Source organism: Puntigrus tetrazona, chromosome 22 (genome assembly GCF_018831695.1).
Source record: "Puntigrus tetrazona isolate hp1 chromosome 22, ASM1883169v1, whole genome shotgun sequence".
Classification (NCBI taxonomy): Eukaryota; Metazoa; Chordata; class Actinopteri; order Cypriniformes; family Cyprinidae; genus Puntigrus; species Puntigrus tetrazona.
The window spans coordinates 14285469-14310491 of record NC_056720.1 but is presented as its reverse complement, the minus strand read 5'-3'; the positions used below and the strand labels follow the sequence as shown (position 1 = coordinate 14310491).

Below are 25023 nucleotides of genomic sequence, written 5' to 3'. Positions count from 1 at the left end.
AGCTAGGCAGACAGAATATAGATAGATAGACAGAAAGATCAAACAGACAGACAGACAGAAGACAGAACATCGATAGGCAGACAGAAGACAGACAGAACATAGACAGAAGACAGAACGAACATAGACAGATAGAGAGAGCACAGATAGACAGAACACAGGCAGACGGACAGAACATAGACAGGTAAAACAGACAGACAAAACACAGACAGACAGAACACAGACAAGACAGAACAGACAAAACATAGACAGATATACAGACAGGTAAAACAGACAGACAGAACATAGACAGATAGACAGAACATCGAGAGGCAGACAGAAGACAGAAAGAACAAACAGGCGGACAGAACACAGGCGGACAGAAGACAGAACACAGGCAGACAGAACACAGGCAGACAGAACACAGGCAGACAGAACACAGGCAGACAGAACACAGGCAGACAGAACACAGGCAGACAGAACACAGGCAGACAGAACACAGGCAGACAGAACACAGGCAGACAGAACACAGGCAGACAGAACACAGGCAGACGGACAGAACATAGACAGATAGACAGATAAAACATAGACAGACAGAAGACAGAACATAGACACGGCCGACAGAACATAGATAGACAGGCAGACTGAAGTCAGACAAAACATAGACAGATAAATAGAACATAGACAGCTAGACAGACAGACATGATGTAGTGAGCAGATGTTACCATATCAGTGTACTCCATTATCATGTAGTGCGGTTCCACTTCTCTACAGATGCCCAGCAGACGAGCGACATTAGTGTGGCTGAGCTTAGCAAACATGTCACATTCGTGACGGAAATCCAACTGCATCTGCTCGTCCCGCGTCTGCAGACTCTTCACCAGCACCACCGTCTCTTCCTCATCCTCAGCAGCCTTGGCTTTAGCCAGCAACACTTCACCAAACTCTCCTTTACCTATGCGAGGAGAAAAAATTTGTTCATTAGTTCCTGTGAAAATCGTTCGAGAGGTAGGTCTCTATTTTGGTAGTTTAGCGCTGTACCTAGCGTGGTGATGGTGTGCAGGTTGTTTCGGGGGAAATGAAGCTTGTCATGACTGCTGTGGCGTTTGTTGTTTCCACTGGCGGCCATGTTGGTAAGCGCCACCTCCTCCTGGATCTCTGCCGTGGTGTGGCCATTCTGTTGGACATCTCCTATGGGTCGATCAGAGAACTGGATCAGAGAACTGGCTCTGTTTTCACATAACTGCATGCCAGCAATAACAGCACATACCGTTGAGACATTCCACCTCTCGCTCGTCTCCGTCCTGCCCCTTCTGGAGTCTCTTAGCATTGCGCCTCTGCTTGCAGTAAAACATGAGGCCCAGCACAATGATGATGTAGGCAACGGCCGCCCCCACAGACAGACCGATAGTCTGGATCATTTTGTAAGGGGCCTTTTCATCATCTGCTAATGAGTGCTGAACTGGTTTTTCTGTGGACAACCACACACAGAATGCATACGTTAAACACCAGAGTTTTTAGAAAGAGCGCTTTCATTCCCGCATTGCTTCTGATCTTAACCTAAAAAGGCTCCTTATAGGAATCAAGTGACAAGCTGGCATGAGCATTCAATTAAGATCTAACAGTCCTGAATTCGCAGCAAAACACGATGTGCCTCTCCTTTCTGTGAAGTCAACACGCCGCTAGACTCAAAGCATTCGTAATTCAACTTAATGTGGTAACTGAGTTGGTACTCCGAGATGGGATAAAATAGGCTTAGAGTGAACTTTGAAACTGTTTTGCAGCATATATCAGGTTTCAAAGACCCATATAGTACAAAAATCGGTTACGATGGTGGCAGATGCAGTGTAATGTAAACCTAAAGAATAAAAGGATATGAGAAAATATAATCATTTATAACTTTTGACAAGCAGTAAGTTGTCTCATTGTAGGGAAAATGCAGTTTTGTAGACCAACTATTACATTAGCATCACAAGTTCTTTTGAAAGAAGCCAACAGTATTCTTCCACTGGCTTTTGGATAAATTGCTGAAAAAAAGCTGTGACTGACAAAAGTTTATAATTCTTATGTTTTGTTCATCCTAACAATCTTCAACTAGACAAACTAGAAAAACTTGAATTTTTAAGCCAAAATACAACCGCTGTTGTCCTGTTTAGCCAAACTGAGTATATCTTAAATTTGAGACCTTATTTTTAAGCATTTAGCCAAAAACTCATTGACTTCCATAGAACGAAATTAAAAGAAACGCAAAAAATTATTAATGCGTATTTGCCGCCATTGACCAACACAACATTGACAACAGACTGGTGGGTTTTTGTTAAATGTGAGCCAAAATCATCACGATCAAGGACTTAAACTACTTTAGTCTGTGTGCATTGAATTTATTTAATACACAAGTTTCACAGTTTTAGTTGAATTACTCAAATAAACGAACTTTTCCACTACATTCAAATGTGCTGGAGAAACTCCAAAAAGTACATTTTTGACTAACTTCGAAATGCTATACAGGCAATACGGCTGACTTTGAAAGTTGCATTTGAAGTTTTTAATAACTCTTAATCATTCGGAAATAGCATGCTGCAGGAGAAGTTTGAAAAGTTCAAGCTTAGTGTTTGCCTTTTTTTACGCATTATGTATAAAACCTCAATGAACGATTATTTTGATCAATGAGGAACCGATTGTATAGTGAAGAATGGAGATTACATACCAAAATCTTGATGACATGAGAAAAATTTGGCAAATTTGGACATTTTTAAATAACGCCCAGTGATGAGCGCTCGCAATGAGGCCTTATTAAAGACATTGAAATGTACATTTCTGTAAAGAACATGTAATGTTTGGTGGTGTCAGAGGGTTTCAAGTCAACCGCAGATCTGACGTGATATACAAGACGCTCCTTTAACAATCCAGCTTTATGGGCTGTAAAAGACACCCATCCAGAAAAAAACAAGAGGGTAAGAAAATAAGAGGTTATGAGACTCACCAACGACATAGAGCTCTGCCGAAGTGTGTGCAATGTTACAGCTGTTTCCTGCAATGCAGGTGTAGCTTCCCGTGTCCTCCATGCTGACGTCATGAATGACGAGAGAGCCGTTGGGCATTTTCTGAAACCTGAATAACAAAAAAGCAAGGAGAGATTTTTCAAACAAGGAAAAACTTCTTTGGAAGAAGGACTTCAGTCTGAACTCAACAAAGCTGGAATTGTGACATTTGTGAGAATTCGGCTTTACCTGCTCTTGTCTGCCTCCAGAAATTTGTCTTTTTTCTTCCACTGAATGAAGGGAGGAGGGTCTCCAGTGGCCTGACAGTGAAGTACTGCGGTGTGCCCCTGATATACCGTGGTATTTTCTGGCTTGAGCTTAAACACCACATAAACTAAAGAGCAGTCAAGGGTCAAGGGACATGAATTAGTTTACTCAATTCAATAATGTCTCTTGTTCATGGGGTTCAACACCATACTCCCAGTACCTGCGACGGTGAGCTGGACGACGGCTCTGATCTCGCCCTGCTGGCTGTTGGAGGCGAGGCAGGTGTAGTTCCCGGCGTCTGCGCGGGTGACTGTGGTGAAGTGCAGCGTGCCGCCCTTCTGCTCCACCCACGCAGGGATATCACTGCCATCTGCAGCAGCATCAGACAGACACACACACACTCACTACTGGGAACTAGTGCACTTCATTTAGTGCCAGATGTTTGCATTTTCAAGAAAACACGATGCAATGTTCATAAATCTTATTATCTTCTTTACTGCCAGACCTGTCCTAATCCAGCGGATGGACGGGGTCTGTCGGCCCTTCGCTGAACACTGCAGATGACCTTCCTTATTGAGCTCCAGGCACTGGTAGGCTTGCGGTGTCGGTGTGAACTTCAGACGCTCTGAAACAGACGTCGCAATAGTGAGCACTGGTGAGAAGTGCTCTGTAACACACAGTCTCGAGTGGCTTTTGTATATGTAGGCATTACATCGGCTGCCTTGACATCCAAACAATGGCCTCCGCCATTGAAAAACTCGCTACAAAACAACGGTCAAATTTAGAAATAGAACAGCACAAGAAATGTTCCTCACCAAGAACATACACCCGTGCCTGGGCAGACAGTTTTCCTGCCTCCGTTTTGCTCTCACAGTTGTAAAGGTGGCCGTCGTACACCTCCACGTTATTGATACGCAGTGTTCCATTGGAGAAGAGTTTGAAGCGAATATCCTGTGCAAAAAAAAGAAAGAGTTGCTGTGTACTAATTTGCCTACTTTTATTATGCCCTATAATTATGTACTCTCTTTATGGAGAGAAAAAAAAAAAACATACTTCCGAGTATAGTATGCAAAATTTGGAACATACTACTTCATTACTGCGTCTTTAATAGACCCTCTGTTGCTTAGTTTTGAGCATTCTGTCTATGGGTTGTCAAAAAAATAAAATAACATTTTAAATTAGTCTAATTTAATATATAAATGCACATTTAAAGGCAAAGAGAAATTTAGGTGTGGCACACAATATGCTATGATGATATTGAATACATAAAAATGATATTTACGTCAAAACAAACCAAGTCATTCATACAAAACACATATTTATTGCATTTTCTAAAGGGACATCCATCGCCACTGTACTCATTTCTTGTGAAAAAAAGTTGCATATTTAGAAAGTCATGTACACTTAATTTCAAGTTCAAGTTTTAAAAACGAATTTATGTTTTTTTTCATTCCACTACATATCTTGTTTTTAAATGAAAACACTAGGCACTATTTGTGATTGGTTTTTGGGCTGTTGTGTTACATATACATGCATGATGCTGTTCTGTTTCTACTTGTTTCAGCATTTTGATAATATATGGCTTATAAACATTGTTTTAAAATAACAATATTTTGCACCTTCTTGTGGCCTTAAGAAAAAACCTTTTCGCCCCTAACTGATATCATGCCTTTTAAATTCAAATATAATTTGAATGCTGATAATATTTAATTGCAAATTTCAAATCAGTTTTTCAGCCATTTTGACAACCCTAATTCTGCACGGCCTATGTATGTTTCTGCAGATGAAATGTAATGCACATAACGTCAATTCAATATTTTTAATCAGGTTAGACATTATGTACCACTCAAATCCCTTTCTCTGCCTGACTCTAACCAACATAACTGCCATGATTGTAGTTTTTGAAAATGTTTTGGGCAATACTAGCCATTAGCGTGTGCATTATTCAAATTTGAATCTAAAATCTTTCACATACTATGATTTGGGATAAACTAATTCTATTTTTGAACACTATTTAGGATGCATAGTATGCGAATTGGGACGCAGTAAACGCGTGTGACAACATGATTACTACATTGATGTTTACTTCACGATCGATTGTGCGGCAGAGGATCATCTTTCCCCCGGTAGAAAAATCACCACATCCTCCTTTTTAGAGACATCAAATGGTACCTCTCGCCTCAGGACGCGGTTAGAGATTGTGTTACGAATATGATATCGGCATGACATCACCGTCCCACTCACCTCGGCACTGATTGGCTGCATGTTGCGGTACCACGTGACCTCTGGTTCAGGTGTGGCGTGTGCCTGGCAGTGCAGGTATCCAGCGCGGCCCTCCTCCAGCTGACTGTCCACGGGTTTCTGGATCCACTCCGGTTTAGCTGGACACACAGAGCAGATGTTGAGGGTCACAACAGATATAACTAGACAACAGTTTTACAGTTTTATAACAGTTATCAGATAGTAGGTAGCACACACTTTAACTGACATTTTGCAAACTGGCTTGTGTTTTCTCAAAGTTGCATCTTTGGGACTTTTAAAAATGGCTTTGTACTCTTTTAAAAGTTATATGCACGCTCTCATAGTTACATACGTGTCTGAATCCCTCAGGCAAGCATTTGTCTATGTTTTTGTGTCTCAAGTAGTTCCGTCTTTCATTTCTTTACGACTCTCAAACAATAGTTTGCCCCAAGTGCTGCCACCTTGTGGACACAGGGAAAGACATTTGATGCAAAAAAACGGTTAATAAAATCAGGCTGTGTCCGTACAGTACGCACAAAATTTCTGTCATGAGCACTGTATGCATAGTCTAGCATGGACGTAAAAAACTAAATTATATTGTAAGCTTTAATCCAGTAAATAACCCTTTTATCTGTTGAATATCAGAAACCCCAAAAACCAAGCGCTCAAAAAATGGGATGAAACGGTACAGCCCCGAGATGGACAGGAAGGACATTTATTCAAAGTCCTGAAAGGTCCCGTTGTGTCACACATAGAGACCTTCTGTCTTGGTGTTATAAATCACCTACAGGATTTTAATTCACAAGACAGTATCGGTCATAATCAAGGAAAATTGTTGGAATGTGCGATATTCAAGAGAACAGTAGAGTCCGAAGCACATGTGACTGAACTGCGCAAATTAATTGCTTCTGGGAACACAAGCTAGCCTTTTTTGCGTTCTGAAATGCGTCACGTGTGTCTTTCATTCTTAAACGACATTTACACTGCAGTTTTTGTTTCCCAATTTTGATTTGTTGACTAATTTTTACTAGGCACTTGAGGTTGCCAGGTATCCGAAACAAACCCAGCCGGACTCTAGCCCAATCAAGTTTGTACATGGTTTCTCCCTCCTTTGGAATAGTGGGGAGAAGCAATCTTTTAATCTACAAAACAGCAACAGTGCAAAAGCAGCCCAGTTGCACAGGAAAACTGCAGATTTGGCAACACTGTGTACTAGCATTGTCACTGTAATGTCATTCTCCACCATTGCTTTTCAATTATAAACACCTCGCATTGACAGAAATATTTAAATGGCATAACGCCAATACGCATATCCGATTCATATCAGATTTATTTCCACATATGAATGAAGCCTGAGACTTTCAGGTGTAGCAACGCTTTGAAGAGCTGAGAAAATTTGTTTATCACGTCTGAAAGAAGCTCTTCAAGACTTACTTGCCACAGTTACAGCCAACTCTTGTTTCTTCTGTCCCGCCTTATTTTGTGCAAAACACGTGTAGGTTCCCGAGTCTTCACCACGAGTGGGGCTGAAGATCAGGTCTAGTCCATCCTGGTACACTCTGCCCTCGGCTGGAACCCGCTGTCCAGCGTGTTCCCACCAAACCTCTGGCTCGGGGTGGCCATGGGGCGCTCGACACGTCACCCGCTCCAAAGAGTCTGCGCTGAACACTCTGGACTGTTTAGGCATCATGTCCTCGATTTCTGAGGAGAAAGAGCGACGGGTTTGAGAGCAAAGCATGGAAAAATGTAATGCGAGGCATCAGAGAAGGGCTCCAAACAAGACTTTCTTCACTGAAAAAAATGACATCAAGCCACTCTGTCTGGTAAAAGCACCCACACAGGTGCAGCAAAATTAAGATTTAATACAGTAATTATTTAATATATTAAACATTAAAGACCCTAAAGACCCTATGAATTCAAAATCTGAGTTGATGATCCAGTCCTAAAGTCTTTTTGTATTCAAATTGGTTTCATAAATATCTGAAAAGCTTTTGTAACACTTTTGTAACACTAAGATCAGGTTAAAAGATTGAAAAAAATATTAAAGCATGAAATGTAATGAATGTTAATATAAATATATAAAAAAAAAGCCATTTACTGCGATGTTCATTTATTTTTAAAATAAAGACAAGAAACTAACTGCATAATAGTACATAATTGTTTTTTTTAAGTTAATTTTATTCATAGTTAGGTAAATTTTTAAGTTTAGGTATTGGGTATTATTGATGTAGAATATGGTCAGACGGAATATTTGCTTTTTAAGCATTAATAAACAGCCAATATGTTAATAACAGGCATGCTAGAACTTTTTGTCCAATACATTTATTTCTGAAAATGCACCTAGACCTAATGTAATGTAAACTTGTTTATATCTGCTGTTATAAAAAGCCATTTGATATGTCTATTTATGTCACTGAACAGTTCTGAGCATGTTACCTGCAATTCGCAGCGAGGCCTCGAGAGACACAGGGGGGCCCCGGGGCCCTTGAGCCACACATTTGTATAGGCCTGTGTTTCGCTGCTTCACCTGAGTGATGAAGAGGGATCCATTGCTCAGAATAAAGACACTGTAGGACAGATAGAGGTAAATGGTAAAAAGCATTCTCGTTCAAAGCGTAAAGTTTATGTCACTAAATTTAACTTCCAAAATTCTACTGTTTTTTTTGAGTCCTCTCTTACAGCGCAGTATAAAATTGTGCAAAAGCATAGAACTTTTTTAAACTTTACAAAGAAGCGCACAGATTTTTAATTGCGTTCAGGCTGAATTAAAGTGCTGTTACCGGCTCTTGTTGGCCACCAGCTCGTTCTCATGGTACCACTCAACGGTAGGCTGCGGTTCAGCCGTAAACTGACAGTGGAAAAGTGCCTCCTCGTTCTTCATGACTACCATGTCTTCCGGCTTTACCACTGGTTGGGGGAAACTCTTATCTACAGAGAGAGATAAAGACCATTTATTACTGAACTGGAACATAAAAATTAAATGATGAGATGCACCAAAAGAATGAAAATTCTTGGCTAAAGTCAAACTAAACAATTTGTAGAATCATTTTATTTAAAAAAAAAAATATTTGTCCTAAAATAAAATTTTCGGAGTCAGCTTTAGGCCATTTTATCTTGCTTTTCAAAGAAAAAAATTAATTAATACAGTAAATATTTTTAAATACATTTTTTATTTAAACTATAATAAATCACATTTTAACGTAAGACCCCCTTTTTGAATCAGGTAGCCTGTGTGTGTGTGTGTGTGTATATATATATATATTTTTTTTTTTTATATTTATTTATTTTTTTTTTTATTTAATTTATTATTGTCTTGTTATTGAAATTACAATATTGACATTTTAATGTTGATGGAGCTTTTATTTTGGTGGGAACCCCCAGGAAGACATTTTTATTGATAACAGCAGATTTATAAATGATTCTCAGATGTTCCTTGCACTTTGGTCTTTGAACCCTGGTGATGTGAGCTCATGAAGCATTGTTTTGATGCATGCAATTCATGTGCGTTTATTAGAAAACAACGTTTTGCAGTTTATTTCTAATAATTCTTTTTTTTTTTACTAATTGTAATTATTGTTTTCCTGTAATAGCGCACTACTCTAATTTTGTCTATTCTGCCAAACTCTTAAGGAACTTTTCTTTTCCACCCAATAATATTGCTTGCCGAACATTCGGTGCATCCCTACAAAAAATACCTTAGGTTCAGCGATACAGCTAATGAGAAACACACACAAACCTATGATGTTGAGGGTGAAGTTGTTATTGCTGCAGGCATGACCAGCAGCGTTTTTCACACAGCAGTAGTAGACTCCGTTGTCGTCAGGACTGGCGTTCGGTAGCGTAAGCGTTCGGTCTTTGTTGTTGATTTTGTAGTTCTTCTCTGATAGCAGTGTGCCATCTTTGTGCCAGCGATTGGTTGGCCTGCAGATCAAGTCAGGAGCAGGGTTATAAAAGCTGAGATAACCGTAAACAATTTTCTCTAGATCAGGGGTAACCAAGTACGGACCCGTTTAGCCAACGCCAAGGTCCACTTTACTGCAGTGTATATCATCAACCTGATCAAACTCACCACCCTGTAAGCTTTTGTAAGTCTTTGATTAGCTGGATCAGGTGGGTTGAAGCTAAATAGTAGATTTTGTGATTTGCATTCCCCTATTTTACCTGCAACCCTAATCAAAACAACTGATCCAGCAAATCAAGGTTTTCAGGATCACTTGTATATAACAGAAGGGTGTTAATTACAGTGTGTTCCAAGTAGTTAAAGATCCTATTTTAAACTAGATTTATTAAGCAAAGCTAAGAAAAAACCAGAGCTCCTGAAAAAGACTTCTATTGTTAAATCTAAGCTTAGAATCGCTTCCCGAGAGAGTCGCAATTCATTTAGAAGTTCAGTATTGATTCAAGAATCAATTCTGCATCGATTTATCTTCACGGCCCTACTAAACTTGCTTAAAAAAATATTCAAATGGGATATTCGCCTTTAAATTCTGCCTTAATTAATAGGACACGTTATTCAGGTAGCTGGATGTAACATATGCCAAGGGTGTCCAAACATTTGTCCCTGGAGAGCCAAAGTCCTACAGAATTTTGCTGCAATTTACCCAACACACCAGCTAGCTTTCTAGTAATCATGAAGAGCTTGATTAGCTTATTCAGATGTGCTCAATTAGGATTGAAACTAAACTCTGCATGATAGTGACCAGTCAGTAGAATAAATGGAAACCATGTGCCTTAAAGTATAATTCCTTTGTCTGCATTTTGCTCTGGCTCATAAACAGTGAGTGAAACACTGATGTTCTTGCATAGTCCACAAACATGCTAGTCCACAAACATGCTAGTCCACAAACATGCTAGTCCACAGACAAAAGAACAATGTGTCCATCTAGACATGGATTAGGCAAACCTGTTTCTAGAGGGCCAACATTTGCCAGAGTCCCAACCCTAATTAATCTCACAAGCCAATTCAGGTCTTCAGATTTTCTAGAAAAGGTGTTAGAGCTACTTGGAGCTAAATACTGCAGGCCCCTGGCCCTCCTAGAATACTATAGAGTAGTGCTTCCCAAACCTGTCCTGCAGGACCCCTAGTGCTGCACATTTTGTATGTCTCCCTAATCAAACAAATACAATTTAGTTCTTGCAGTTCTACTAATGTGTTGACGAGTGGAATCAGGTGTGTTGGATGAAGGAGACATACAAAGTGTCTACAAAGAGGTCTGGGAAGCACTGCAATAGAGAATAGAATAAAGTGCTTGATGTTGCGGAGAGAATAACTGGACATTTACGACAAAAAGGCTAGTTTGTATTTTCTCTTCATCGTGAACTGCATGCAAAATAGAGTGTTGAAGGTGCTCACATTCATAGCATGTTTCTGATCTTAGGCAAGAAATCAAACATGCAGTGGCTCACCGCGGGTGTCCGTCTATGTTGCAGCGTAGCACCACTTGTGAAGAGCTCTGAATCTCTGACTCTGATTCTGGACTCTTCAGACTCACCATGCCACTTTCCAACCCTACAAGAGAAGACACGTTAAAGACTTAACAGCTTGATGATCAGGAGATGCTGAAACCCTTGTCGAAACTCTCGGCACTCTTTATCAAAAACAAACTCTCCCATTCACACCATCTGGTCATGCTTTGCGCCCGCTGCAAAAACAGGCCCCTCCATTCAGTTGACCTTACTTGTTATCTGACACAAGTGGCCGGACGCTGCATTTCAACCAATTAATCTTGGCATTGGGCATAAAGGGGCGCTTTGTCTGGCTTCCATTTGCTGGCTCAAAATAACCTTCTCTCACGCGGGCGTTGTTTAGCTTGCTGCAGTTGAAAAGGGGTGAAGTGGGATGGCTGGGAAGGGCCAATGGTTCACATGTGTTTTTACACACCGGGAAAAGCATTTGCAAGAGGCAGCATACACAGGGAGTTTGACTAACTTGTTAAAGAGTTAGTTTACCCTAAAATTAAAAATAGCCTGTGATTTACTAACCTTTGAGGCATCCCAGGACTTTTTTCTTTCAGGCGATTACAATTGATGATGTATAAAAAAATATGTATTGGCTCTTCCAAGCATAATCACTTGTTTGTGGGCGTTTCTGTACAATAGCCCAAAATACATCAAATAAAATGCACATATCCATAATAAAACATTCCTCGCATGGTCCAGAAGTCAATAAAGGCCTCCAAAAGCAAATTTTTAAAGGAAAAATATTGTATATAACTCCAAATGCATACATATATTATTAGATTGCCTCTAAGGTGAATACAACACATACTAGTTTTCATTTGTGGGTCAACTATCTCTTTAAAAAGTGATATTTAAAGTGACACTCACATTTGATGTTGAAAGATGCTTCACCGGTTTGGTATTCTTCACCAGTGCTATTCTTTGAGGCAAAGCACTGGAAGTTTCCTGAGTCAAGTGTCCTGTCAATGGCAGTGAATTTCAGGTTGCCCCCTTCCAGAAATCGTCTCTCCGAATTGGTGACCATCTCACCGTTATGTTTCCAGGAGTAGACGACACCTTGAGGGTCATTTACTTCACACCGCAGCATGGCACTGCGCCCATGCATGGCATCCTGGGATTTTGGCTCCTTGGTGAAAGAGAATGAGGCAGCTTGCACCAGGATCACTATCAGAAGAAGAAAACAAAAGCACAGGCATGAAGAAAGATAACCTAAAGAACAAATCTAGCAGATCAGTGCCAGCACTTACAGGTCCAGACGGACAACTTGTGATGTTGATTATCAAGATGCTGAAACACAGGTGAAGGAATGTAGCTTTGAGAAAAAGCAGAACACCCCCTCACCCCTCCCTAAAACTCTCAGTTCGTTCTTTGTTTTCATCCAGCTGGAACTTCAAGGCCAGACGCCCAGGTGTGCTTTAAACAGACAGGCCCAGCTGGGCTAGACGAGACAAGACCTTTTAGCGCTGACCAGTCTCTCTGACCCAAACGATAACCTTAAGCATTATGTATTTGAGTAAAACCATTGGCCCTGGCCTCATTTCAGATCAAAGTGTGGTGTGTAATAAGCACCTAAACTGTACACTACTGAAATGCAGTTTAGCGAAGGAAAGCATGAAAACCTGTATGAACATGCACCATGAAGCCTTTTACAGTGTGGGCTTTAACATTTAGCATTAACTTAATTCTAGAAGAAAAGTGAGGGTTGTGTTGGATTGCTGCTAAAGCTAGTGTTGTGTTGGATTGTTAGGACGTTCCATGCTATGCTACAATGTGGGTGGCTAATGAGGTTTTGTGTGTGTGGCAAGTTCATGTGTGCTTGCTATTGTGCCGATTGCTGGATCAACTCCATGATGATGTGAATAGTTGTCAGGTTGTTGCTATTAGGTTGCTTTTTTTATTGCAGGTTTTAGATAATGTAACTGGATATTGGCTATGCGGCCTGGTCAGATATTTTTTGTTGCCCAGGCCTATCACAAACAAGTAGACCTTCGAGAACAGTTGGCCACACTGAGGCTGATGAGTTGCAGGACAAGCAATAAAACGGAACGAAACATTTTGTAACCAAACAACTTTCTACCCTCAACAAAGATGGCTGTTAAAAAGCACAAGTATATTGACTGCAAGTACATGACATATCTAAAGCGTGCCCAGTTCTTGGGTTATTTAGACGGGAAATGACAGTCATTAATGATTCAATAAATGTTTCAGAGTTTGATCTAAATCGCTCATTCGTAAGTAACTGCAAGGCTGTTTAGTGAGCTTTTTAATGAGCTTGCTAGTGCATAAAGAGGCGTTTTTGACGATTCTTGTCAGCTACCAATGTCTTGTTTTTGCACTTTTCACGAAAGACAAAGTGCTGTCTAGCAATATCAGTGAAGCATCACCATTCTATCACCAGCTAGGTTTCCATCACCATGTTTTAATGCACATTTTGCAATATCAAATTTCGAATAAAAATTCCCATAAAAACGCTTGCCTGATTTGTGCAGTTATGTAATAATGGGAGATGGGAATTCCTCCAAAGTGCATCAAAAAAGTCGTATGACTTTGCACTATGAGATGGTGTAAGTTGACTACGGCGGACTGATCTTGTTCTTGTTGTTACGGACATTATGAAATGCAAAGCCTGAATCCATATAGTTCTCTTACTGATATTTAGAGCGAGTTTGGATGGAAAGAGTGCTTGGTCGCAAACATTTTATGCGATATTACAATTTTGTGTTAAATTCGCAAATTTGGATGGATACCCGGGCTGGCTACAGCCTTTTGATGTAATAAATATTAGTTAGTTTTAATCCCTAATCTGACTATTACCAATAGTAAAGTGTATGCCGTCTTTTTGAAAAAAGCTGATACACCAATGATGATCTTCAAACACAACTGACGCTTTATCACTCCTGTAAAAACAGCATTACAAAGTGCCAACTTTTACTTCCAGACAAAAAAAAAAGAACCAGCCCTGTGAATGACAGGCGTCTCCAGGGTCTAATCTCTGGCGCCTCTCCCCGTTTTCTACCCCGCAGAGTAGAGCTCTGAAGACGTCCCATTCAGACAGACAGACAGTAGTCAGTCCCGCTCCAGCGAGCACAGCTCGTGCTGGGAGAGGACCAGCATGCACTGGGAATGGGAAATGAAGCCCGGCTCCCCTGTGGAGCGGAGTAAAATACATTCAATAAACAGCTGCGATGAGTGACTGAAGTTGGACCGTACAGAGATATTTTGTGAGTGTAGCTGATGTTTGAGGGGGTGAGGGAAGGTTGCACCTGTCAGGAGCGAGATAACCTCTCTTTAATTCACTCTGACATGATGTCAACGTCACATCAGCCTAAGAAACCTTGTTTCTACATGTCTGTCATCTCCACCTGCACCTGTGTCAGTAGGAGTCATACTTCAGACCAGGCCATATTATGATTGTCAGGTCCAGATAGGCTATACTTAATTTAATTATTGCAATATTCAAAATGTTGCTAAACTTTATGACTTGCTACCACCTTAGCTTCATTACCCAACAACAGAGCTGGTTAGTAACTTAACGTGTAATCAGGATCAAATAATCAGATTCTTAAAATAAATTTAGATTTAAATTAGATTAAATTGCATCTTTAAAATAGACTAGTTACTTTTTTTATAGATTACATAATACTAGTGCAGTCAAACAATTATTCACAATTAATCACATCCAAAAGGTTTTGTTTACGTATATACTGTATGTGTGTGTGCATTTATAAATACATAATATATAAACAGTGCAATGATCATGCAAAAACTCAAGTGGCTATGTTTACACAGCATTTGATCACTGGATGTATGAAAATTATTTGAGTTTTAAGAAGTCTTTTCTCATGTCCACATTTCATCAACTACTCATGAATATAAATTTTTATTCTGCTTATCAGGTCAGTGGGTTATTTAACCGTGCATTGCTATGCCTTTAAAATAACTCACAAATTCATGTCATTTCTCATTTACACGTAGTTTAGGGATACCCAAACTTTGAGTGTTCTGGGATTTTAGGGTAAAATTTTTAGTAACGCTTTTGCATGTTCATGGTGCTCTTAATGGTCATTTAACATAAGTTTTCTTTTTCATTTTGATTGAGTGATTAATCTTAAAAACCTTCATGAATCCCAGTTCGAATGCACTTCATGTTATTAATAAAGAACGTTGTTGTTTTAATCAGGATTATCCTATTTCAATCAATGTGTTTAATCGGTCAGTTCAAAAAGCAGTCTGATTATATTACCTCAAATGTGTAACATAATGGATTAGGTTTAGTGTAATTTGAAATCGGTAATGAACTACAATTTGTAAGTAAACTAACCAGCAAAACAATATTACAAGCAAGCTATTTGTAGTCTTTACCAATTTAGGCAAAGACTATTTTTGTGTTTGCTTACGTGGTTATGATAACTCCTGTAAAGAATGTGCTCCCACAGAACTACCGACAAAAGCTAATAACCACCAAATGCTACACGTAAACCAGCCCAGTTAGCATCATTGTTTGACTTATTACATCTGTATTCAGAGGTCTATGGAAAGCAGAATCATGTCTGTACACGCAAGTCTCCAGGCTACAAGATCTTGATCCATGAACCTGACACTGTGAGATCTCTATTGTCCGCAAACAGCAAAGTCTGTCATCATCTTCAGACCTTATTCACAATGGCTAAAATCTGCTAGCATTTTGGAAAACTCCCACACCATACAGCAACAGGGATATCCCGAATGAAGGTAAAGCTACATCATTTTAGCATTCTTTGCCTTTTGTTTACACTTCATGTATAACGCTACACTTTTAGGCTAATGCAACTTCTCACCCCATCTACTTTAAAACACATTTATACTGTGGTCCAAAGTAAAGGAGAGCTGGGCAATGATTTGTTCCTCCATACGTAGCGGGTCGTTCCTGCCACAAACCCTCACCAATACAAAGACACACAAACCGCTAGCAAAACTGCGCAAATAAACACAGATGTATCTCTCTCCTTATGCGCACTATCCCATCTAAGGCTCGGTCAGAGAAACAATTTATCCGTGGCTCTGTGTGACCAGAAGACCTTGTCTGTTAGCTCCCAGATGACCATAAGGCAGCATTAACTCGCCATTCAACACCGACCACACAGCTGCACTGACAATCGCTGAACAATCCCACTGACCATGACCGACCACAGTCAAAAGCTTTAAATAACGCAGGAAAAGAAACTCCAAAATGCAGGTTACGGGAAAGTGTTTGGTTAAAACAGTGGAAAAATACACTATAGCTACGGTTCAAACCACAATAGACTCATTGTGACCATACCAGGGATATTATAATGAAATGACAGCTATAAAAAACCTATTTAAAATAATAAAATAAAAAAACACACAAAAAAAAAAAAAAAAAAAAAAAAAAAAAAAATCAGTTAGATGCCAGGGTGCCATTTCTTTTTCCATTTAGACGTATTAAAACGAAAACTGAAAAAATAACTATATTAACAAAGTTTTAGAAATGTGTTTTTGTAAATTGTAACTAAAATGGAATGTTTTATTCACAAGTCAAAAATGGCTGCTAAAATATCCAAGAAATTTAATTTTAATCCAATCTTATATTATATATATATATATATATATATATATATATATATATATATATATATATATATATATATATATATATATATATAGACTGCAACTTCCTGAGTTTCTGGTAAAAAAAAAAAAAAAAAATAGAAAGAAATGTTAAATCTGACAATATTACATTATTTAGGTTAGTATAAATAGTAAAATCAGCCAAAATAAAAATAGGTGGACATTCCTTGATGAGAGATGTAGAAGCTAAAAATTAACATTCTGAAGAAAATGTAAAATTGAAGAAACTGACATTATATCAGAACTAGAACTAGCATCAAAACTTTGTACTGGTAATAGGCATCAATGTATGTTCAAAAAGAGACTAAGTAGGGCGTTCAATGTTTTAAATAAATCCGATTTTATTGATGTTGTTTAAGCTACTGAAGTTCTCAAAAGACAGTACCCACATGACTTTCATTGGCACTGATGAGAGTAGGACGCTTTGGGGCAGGAGCGCTAACCTGGCTGAAACTGCTCTCCACTTCCTGGATTCCTGTGGAGGAATCTGAATTTTTGGGGACAAAGATGCCATTCATGGCTTCTCTACAACTAACAAGCCGAGAACCAGGAGAAGAACCTGATTGGCTGAAGAACATATAAACTTTATGTACATACTAGGCTTGGTCACAAAACCTCCCCAAAGAGCAAGGGTTGTGCTCGAACACTATCAAACTCTGTTCAAACTTCTCTTTCAACACACAAACCTCAAGGTACTGGATGCACCAAAACATCTGGCTGCAACAGTCTGTATGACGATTTCTGACACTGCTTCACAGACATGAAACACACACACTTCCTTAAGAACCCATCTCAACAAACATCAGTCTGACAAGTAAGCGCAAACAGTGCTTTATTACTACAAATAGTTAAACCACGGTAACCACAAAGATTATGCTACGCTATCGTTTTAGTAAAACTTGTAAAATAGTAAGCAATTTACTAAAACATTACTACACATTTATTTGTATTAAAACCTTGGCTAATTGTCCTGAGGGCCAAGCTCACCACCTTCACAACAGGCCTTTGATGGCAGGCAATCATCTCCGAGCAGAACTTTATAAGGCGCGTCTGCGGTCGAAACTCCAGTCCGCCGCTGGAAAATGTGGAAACCACTAATCAGTCTGTATCAAGAGTCATGACCGATTTTGCATTGAACAAGTGGGAGATGGTGTACAGTCAGCCAATAATTAACGCATAAAACCTGTCAATTCCACATTGTAACAGTATGCCACCATTCGCCATCGCAAGTATTCGGAAGGAGTTGCATGTGCATTTTAGACACCAAGGGCCAAACAGGGCAAATTAGCGATATAGCGTAATTCCATAAAAAAGTAATGCTCACATTAAAGAGCACATGATTTCCATAATGAACCGTGCAAATTACCTTAGTTTTTTTGGGCCATTAAATAAATGAATAATGTCAGGTGCAAAAACAACTGTCCACGTCTTTTCAGAGCTAATTTGTCAATGTGCATTTGTAGTAAAACCTGAAAGTACTATTTCAGTACAAAAAGACGTTTGCATTGGTGCAGAGCTGTTGGTAAATCTGGCCTCAATTCTGTGTTTCAACAATGGGTGGATTAATTACAAATTACATGATGGAAACTAACGTTTACTAAATTATTAAATTTAGGCAATGTACTGAGTTGATAAAATGCTAATAATTAATAAAACAATGAAAAGGCTAAATAAATCATTTAAACGCATGAACGCTTACAATAGGAATATTTATTTTGTTTACCTGCAATGTGACAAAAATAACCAACTGAGAGAGAACTGTAAACATGCAAATGTGTTGTTAAAGGAATAGTTCACCCAAAAAATACAAATTCAGAACGCTGAGTTCCAGCTTCATGGCTGACTTATGACGCAACTCATGTGATACATCGTACGACAAGTCAGACATCGGCATACTGTAATATAAATAAGAGCATTATAAAGTGCAATATACTCAAAATACTGATTTTTGTAATCTGATTACATGTAATCAGTTACTACCCAGCTCTGAATACTTAAAAGGTGCAACAGCCGGTATGCTAGGGAGGATGGGTTTGAAAGAGCCATTGATTTATTAGTCCTACATATGAAACAAAGCAGAGTGGGGTGGATTCAGACCGTGCTGTAATTTTAGACTTGCCCCACACACTGTGCCACCCACAGATGTTGAGACAGCAAAGCAGAGGAGTGATGGTGAACAGGGAAAGCATGAACAGAGCCACACAACCTCATCAACTGCGGCTGATGAACTCCACCTGTCCTCTTAAAACACAAGCCGTTTAATTGGGTTGTTAATCTGATCTGAAACCATGAGAACGGCCCACGTGGAAATGCGAGCGCTGAGGATCGGCTCATGGAAAATAACAGGGGTAGGAACTGGACAGCTAACCTTCGAGTTTTCAACGATATTTCGAGATGCAACACAGCAAATTCAAGCATATTTTACATTTTATGTAGTTATGTTAAGCAGGATTGTGGACCAACGAGTTTTCATTGTGGTCTACAGAAAACTGCATTTGTAAGACCAACTTGACCAACCATCTGCGAAAACTGTGGCTTATTTGAAAGTAATTGTACAATTACTTTAAACCATCATATATATAAATAAAATACTAATCAAATAGCAATTTCTACTTGTTTAAAAGACACTTTTTAGTAGTCATCAAAAACACCTAACAAAGAGCTTTAGACGTTTGGCGTTTAGTGGTTTCTCCCCCTTTAAAGAAACCAGATATCGATGCCTGTTAGACCTAAAACATCCCGTCTGTCCCCCTCCAGGCCTTTGACCCCAAAACACAGAGATCTGCAAGGTGCTCCATCATCTATTGAATAGGTGGGAGCCTCATTTCATGCAGGAAGGAAGCAGTTTTTGCAGCTGTTGGCGGTATCACAGTCGTCGTATTGTGTTCGGACACGGCTAAACAGGTGCCACCGCAGGATCATAAGATGGAGGCTGCACACGCATGCAGTGCTAGCTCAAGGGTTGGGTGGGGTTAATGAAACAGCCAGAAGAGACCACTGAAAATCCCATCTGATCAGGGCCTGGGCGGCTGGCGGAGCTGCCAGACGCCAGAGAGGAATTATATTACAGAGCATTAGCGCCCGCGTGCCGATTTGGTATTGAGGGAGTGTCGGGACAGGAATTTGTTTATGCGCTATTATTTACAGTAATTGCTAGACAAACTATATTAAAGTGCCCTAATTATGGATTTCTGAAAATGTCCTGATTTCTGAAGCCGACTCTGCTTTCTTGAAAAGAGTCCCGAAAATGCAGATTATGCAAAGTTGGAGCTTTGAAAAATTCACCGTTGAGCGAATCGTTCGGGAGTCATTGAGGACCTAAGATTAAAATAATAATACTTTAGGATGCGATTGAAGTTGATCGTAGCTCCACAGGTTCTAATTGGTCTACGACGTACTGAGGCTATCCACTAAGGAAAAGAACGGTACGGAATTAGTCGGAATGAGGCCGTCTTCATTATGATGTCAGGACAGTGAGAGCGTCTGGAGGGTGAAAACCGTGACACAGTTTGTATTGTGCTCCATTCAGTGTTCAAGCTATTCACCAAGAGGTCTGAAAGGTCAAACTGAGCCTCCACACTTGTGGAAACCCAACACCTTACATCATTAGCAGGGCCAATGGCTTGCATGCAGAAGAAAAGCACTGCTTCTCTGTGTTTATATGAGTGATGATGGGTGGCGAGGTTCAGCAGAGTGTATAGGCGCGATATAGACTGCCTGTATTCTGACTGGGATCGATTTTACCTTTAGCTTCTGCTGACACAGCTATTATATTATTATCTAAATATAAAGAAATGTGCAAAACTGCACAATACAGTAGTTCATGGGGTCAATGGCAAATAAAGATGTCCATAATACAGAAAGAGAAAAACAAATCTAGTTTAAAAACTACATTACACATGTTCCTAGAATTTCATTCTTTATATTTTTTATCATGTTTTGTTTTCATTTTTATTGGAAAACAAAGTACATGTAATGACTAAAATTGTGACATGACCAATTAAAAAAATATATATATTTTCTTTTAATTATTTTAAATATTTTACTTGTTTGACAAACGTCATGAATAACTGATAAATAAACACTAAGTTTTTTTTAAGGATTCACAAAACATGGCATTTTACAACTTGGACTAACCTTGTCATAAAGATGTCAAACTTTGTCTTTATTATATTTATATTTTAAGAGACTTACTGACCTTGACACACAGCCATAAAGATCTGCAGGATATGATATTTCATGTTTCGTTTTTTCACACTGTGCGTTTCTACACATTAGTTAGACCTTTGCTTCAGCAGATAAAAAAACCTTTCAAATAAATAAACAAACAACTAAACAGTTATTTTCATTACTAGTTTATGCCAAGCTACTTAACAGGCTTTATTTTTGAGAAATTGCATTCTTTTAAGAGCTTTACTAGTGAAGCTATATCACACTCTATATTTTTTTTACTTAATTCCCTCAAAACAATATAAAAACGGGTTTGAATTTAGAAAATAAAATCAATCGTGAAAATGTAGAATTAAAGACGATGTGCATGTAATTTGCATTTGTATCCATTTACATGCAGAAGTCTTAAAGGCGCAGATTCAAAAAAATAAAATAAAATGTACGAAGATGAGAATAAACAGCATGTGTGTTTAATTCAAGGCTAAATTCATGACTAAGCACTCGTTCGGGGCATGCGGTCCCGTCCTGGGGGTCAAAACACAACGCAGTCTCTACGGGACGTCCCACAGCCTCCTGTGACCCTCCACGTGTTTACAGTACAAGACGGGGAATGTGATGCAATTAGTCATTCTCTGACATTACAGGAACATGAGAGCTTCACACACTTGCGGTGCTCCCCTCAAGCTCTAAACAACAGAAGCATCTGATGAGTGTTTCAGGAGACACCACGGAGCCCTAATACAAACAGGCCTTCTTTAACGCGACGGACAACACAGCAAACAGCGTACGAGCAAAAAGCTATTGTTTGGATGAGACAACTTTTACTCTTGAATGTCAAACTAAACACAAACTCCCGGATTAAACATGAACTAAACGAGGCCGAAGTCCCGTTTATTAATGATTCGAAGATCTGCTCTTGTGCATCAGAGCACACCGTACCATCTGAGGCATACGCACACATTTTTCTCATTAAACATCATCTGGGCGGCATTGTGGCGAAAGGGGGGAATGCTAAATACAGAATGGGGAAGGGCCAGCCAACGTAACGTAAAGCACATGCACTTCTTGTAATCACTCTCATTCTCCTATCAAAGCTAACAAGAACCACTCGCTCTCCAAAGAGCGCGCCAGAACTCAAGTCCACACACATTCAAAGCCCTAAGAGTAACCTGAATATGCAAGTCGTGTAATGCATTATGTATTGCATGTAATCAGATTACTCTTTATTAATCTTAGTTCGAGATTTACTAAGTTGCGATCGGGAACATGATAATATCACGCGGTATTAACTTTATACATTCGCGGAAACGTTATATCACACCGTAAATGAGCGTTTTTAACAACTAATGTTAACAAAATTATTAAATACTGTAACAATTTTTTGTAATTTTTCATTGTTGGCTTCTGCTCGATAATACAACGTTAATTTATATAAAACGTACATTTAAAGTGTTACCATGTTTTTGCTATGCTGCATGAAAACTTGTTTATTGTCCTGAAATCAGTTGTCATTAAATTTTCATAAATGTAAAAAAAACAGCAAGAAAACGCACATTCGTACATTTTGCCAATCAATTTTTACATTTTCACCCAAAAAAAAACAACTCAAACTCACAGAAACACTAGCAATGAACGAATGTGTTGCGGATTAGGAAAACCAGTTTTATTTTTACAACTTTGAGGTATTACTTCTATAGTTTACGGAAACTATCACATATGCCATACGCATCACAAGCAGATAATTGCTTTTCGGTCAAATTTCCCCGATGATGGAATTACGGTTTTGACGAACAGCTTGCGAAAATCTTTAGCAGACCGTTGGAGAATCCTGGCTAAGCCTTGGCAAAACCCACGACTCGAATGGTTTACAGTAGAGCAGACGGCTGCTTCTGCCACGGGATTGGGTTTCGGGGCGGATGGATGGAGATTACGTTCAGACAACAGGCAAAGAAGGAATTTGTTTTCATTTGCACAAAATTTACTAACAGTCTAAACGCATCTACCCAGTTTGTGTTCCACAAAACAAAGAAATGCTAATGGCTTAGAACCAAATGATACCATATTGTCATTTTTGATTGAATTATCCCAATAGTATAGGTTCAACCCACTTGCAACGGTTGTTTAGTGACCTTAAAACACAGAATAAGTGGACTTACGATTAATTGCCACTTTGAATGATTACATAATTGTGGCATCTGTAATTGCGATCACAAAATCAATTCATTGTGCAGCCCTACATATTAAAACATTACAAAAAAAAACTGCAAGTAACAAATTTTAAAAGTAGAAAAATTTTAAAAAGGTATTTTTTTGTAAAATCCACTCTCATTTCTTTTACAGTGTTAACGCACTTACTATATATTCACTGTAATATGCTGATCATTTTCCATTTGTTTTGCACGAACTGAAACTCCTAAAATGTTTCAGCTTCACGTTTTCGCTTTAAATCAAGCTAACTAATCTCGTGGATATACGAGCACGGCGTTATCATAAAAGCCGGCCGGGCTCACGTTTCTGAAACCGGCTCCAAGATAAACGCGTCTCCGCTTTTTACGCCGAGACCTCTGCGTTTCATCTCTGCCGTCCAGAGTGGCAGCCGGCAGCGGAGAGGGCGACTTTAAGGCATCTCAGAGGCTGTCGTTACAGGAGTTAATTAAGAAAGAGATCAAACAGGCACGCTGTCAGCTGCCCCCCCCCCCTCTGATTCAACGTGGCCAGACGCCAAACACCACGAATACGGAGAAGTTTAATCAGACCCAAACCAGTTGAGACATGCTTGACATGGCCTCCACTGAGTTTATTCAAGGTGATGCAGGGAGCACTTCTGGCCAATAATGGAGATATTTCATATTACTTTTAATCTTTAAATGTGGAAATGAGCGCACGCGGTTAAACGGCTAAGTAATTATAACTCCTCGTGTTTCTTCGCCCCCCTCGCAGTAACTTGCAAACAAAAGACAATGAGCAACATCACAAAAGGCTTCACCTCTTAAACAAGTGTGAACTTCCTGAAGACCCGTGTGATCTCAACAATAGTGGCATTTTACATTCAAAGCGTACCTTGAGATGCTAGACTGCGACGGTCTGCAGGCAGCGCCGTGTCTCAAGAGTGTCCGAAAAGCAGCTGCTGTGTCCATCAACACGTCCCCTGTGGAGCTCAGCTCTTTTCTTTTACTCAAACCAAACAGCGCTCCAAAACAAAAAAAATTATTCGATAAATGACAACAGGTGGCCACATCTTGGCCTAAAGTGGACTTGAAGACACTAACAAGAATCATTTATATAAAAAAAAAAAAAAAAATTAAAAATAAAAAAGTGGCTGCATCCCATAAAACCAATGCCCACCTCTCCTTAAAAAAGGAAAATATTTAAAAATAAAGAAAATAAATTAATTTTAATACAACTCAAATTGGTAAAAGAAATTTTTATTGTGTTACAAAATTTATAGCAAATGGAAACAAAGTACAAACAATATTATATGTGACTATGATGCGCCAAACTGTAAAGTACAGTACTAGAATCTTCTGAATATTTTCCAATAAAAAAAATCTGCTTGCTTAAAGATCAGTGTTTGATTCTGACAAAAACATCTGGACTAGTCTGACAAAATTGCAACACTAGATTCCAAGTCTTCTCATTCATAATTTATGAGACATTGTTTTCCCTTTTCTCTTGTTGGAGTGACGTTTAAAAAGACCATGAAGTAAATGATTATGATAATATGGTCACGACTACAAAACAAATGAAAATGTACAATATGTTAAGAAAGAAAATCCGAGTACAACACAGCAACTGAGATATAGCTCAAACATAACTGAATAAACAAATAGCCCTGATGGTCACCGTCACACCTTTACGTGGCGTGGTGGGGGATATTTCTTCCCAGACTGTCTGCGATTAGCATATGAAAGACAGGAGATGGATCCCCTTCGTCCCCGAGATCAAGCAGTGCCCTCAAGTACCTGTGAAATGTTTCTACCCTCCACCCTTTTATCTTTAAAGTCTTCATGCAAATCTTCAGTGGGCCCGAGGCTGTCCATCCATCCATCCAACAATGACCGAAGCTATCTCTATCAGTCAAAAACTGCTAAAGTTTCAAATCGGGATTTCTCTTTTAAAATGAATGGAATCTATGGTTCTGAGAAGAACCTTTAACAATCGTAAAACCAAAACGGTTCTGCGTAGTGCAAAAAAGGTTCTTTAGATGGAAGCAAAAAAAGGCATCAACTTTTAGTGTTAAGAGTGTTCAATCAAAGAATCTTAACCAAAATTTGGACTGAATTTAATAGGATATCAAAAA

At 39.1% G+C, this 25023-nt stretch overlaps 1 protein-coding gene across 1 annotated transcript in view; it reads right to left on the bottom strand.

Moving 5' to 3' along the window:
* ptk7a (protein tyrosine kinase 7a) overlaps positions 1 to 25023 on the bottom strand; it is a 29245-nt gene that overhangs the window by 2645 nt on the left and 1577 nt on the right. The window contains exons 2-16 of the mRNA XM_043223561.1: positions 11793 to 12089; positions 10872 to 10974; positions 9202 to 9386; positions 8246 to 8393; positions 7902 to 8032; positions 6900 to 7166; positions 5469 to 5605; positions 4040 to 4175; positions 3730 to 3849; positions 3445 to 3594; positions 3207 to 3351; positions 2960 to 3087; positions 1247 to 1447; positions 1018 to 1167; positions 702 to 931 (exon numbers count right to left, since the gene is read on the bottom strand). Coding sequence (XP_043079496.1) covers positions 702 to 931; positions 1018 to 1167; positions 1247 to 1447; positions 2960 to 3087; positions 3207 to 3351; positions 3445 to 3594; positions 3730 to 3849; positions 4040 to 4175; positions 5469 to 5605; positions 6900 to 7166; positions 7902 to 8032; positions 8246 to 8393; positions 9202 to 9386; positions 10872 to 10974; positions 11793 to 12089 — 2528 coding nt within the window. The remainder of the gene's footprint in view (positions 1 to 701; positions 932 to 1017; positions 1168 to 1246; positions 1448 to 2959; positions 3088 to 3206; positions 3352 to 3444; positions 3595 to 3729; positions 3850 to 4039; positions 4176 to 5468; positions 5606 to 6899; positions 7167 to 7901; positions 8033 to 8245; positions 8394 to 9201; positions 9387 to 10871; positions 10975 to 11792; positions 12090 to 25023) is intronic.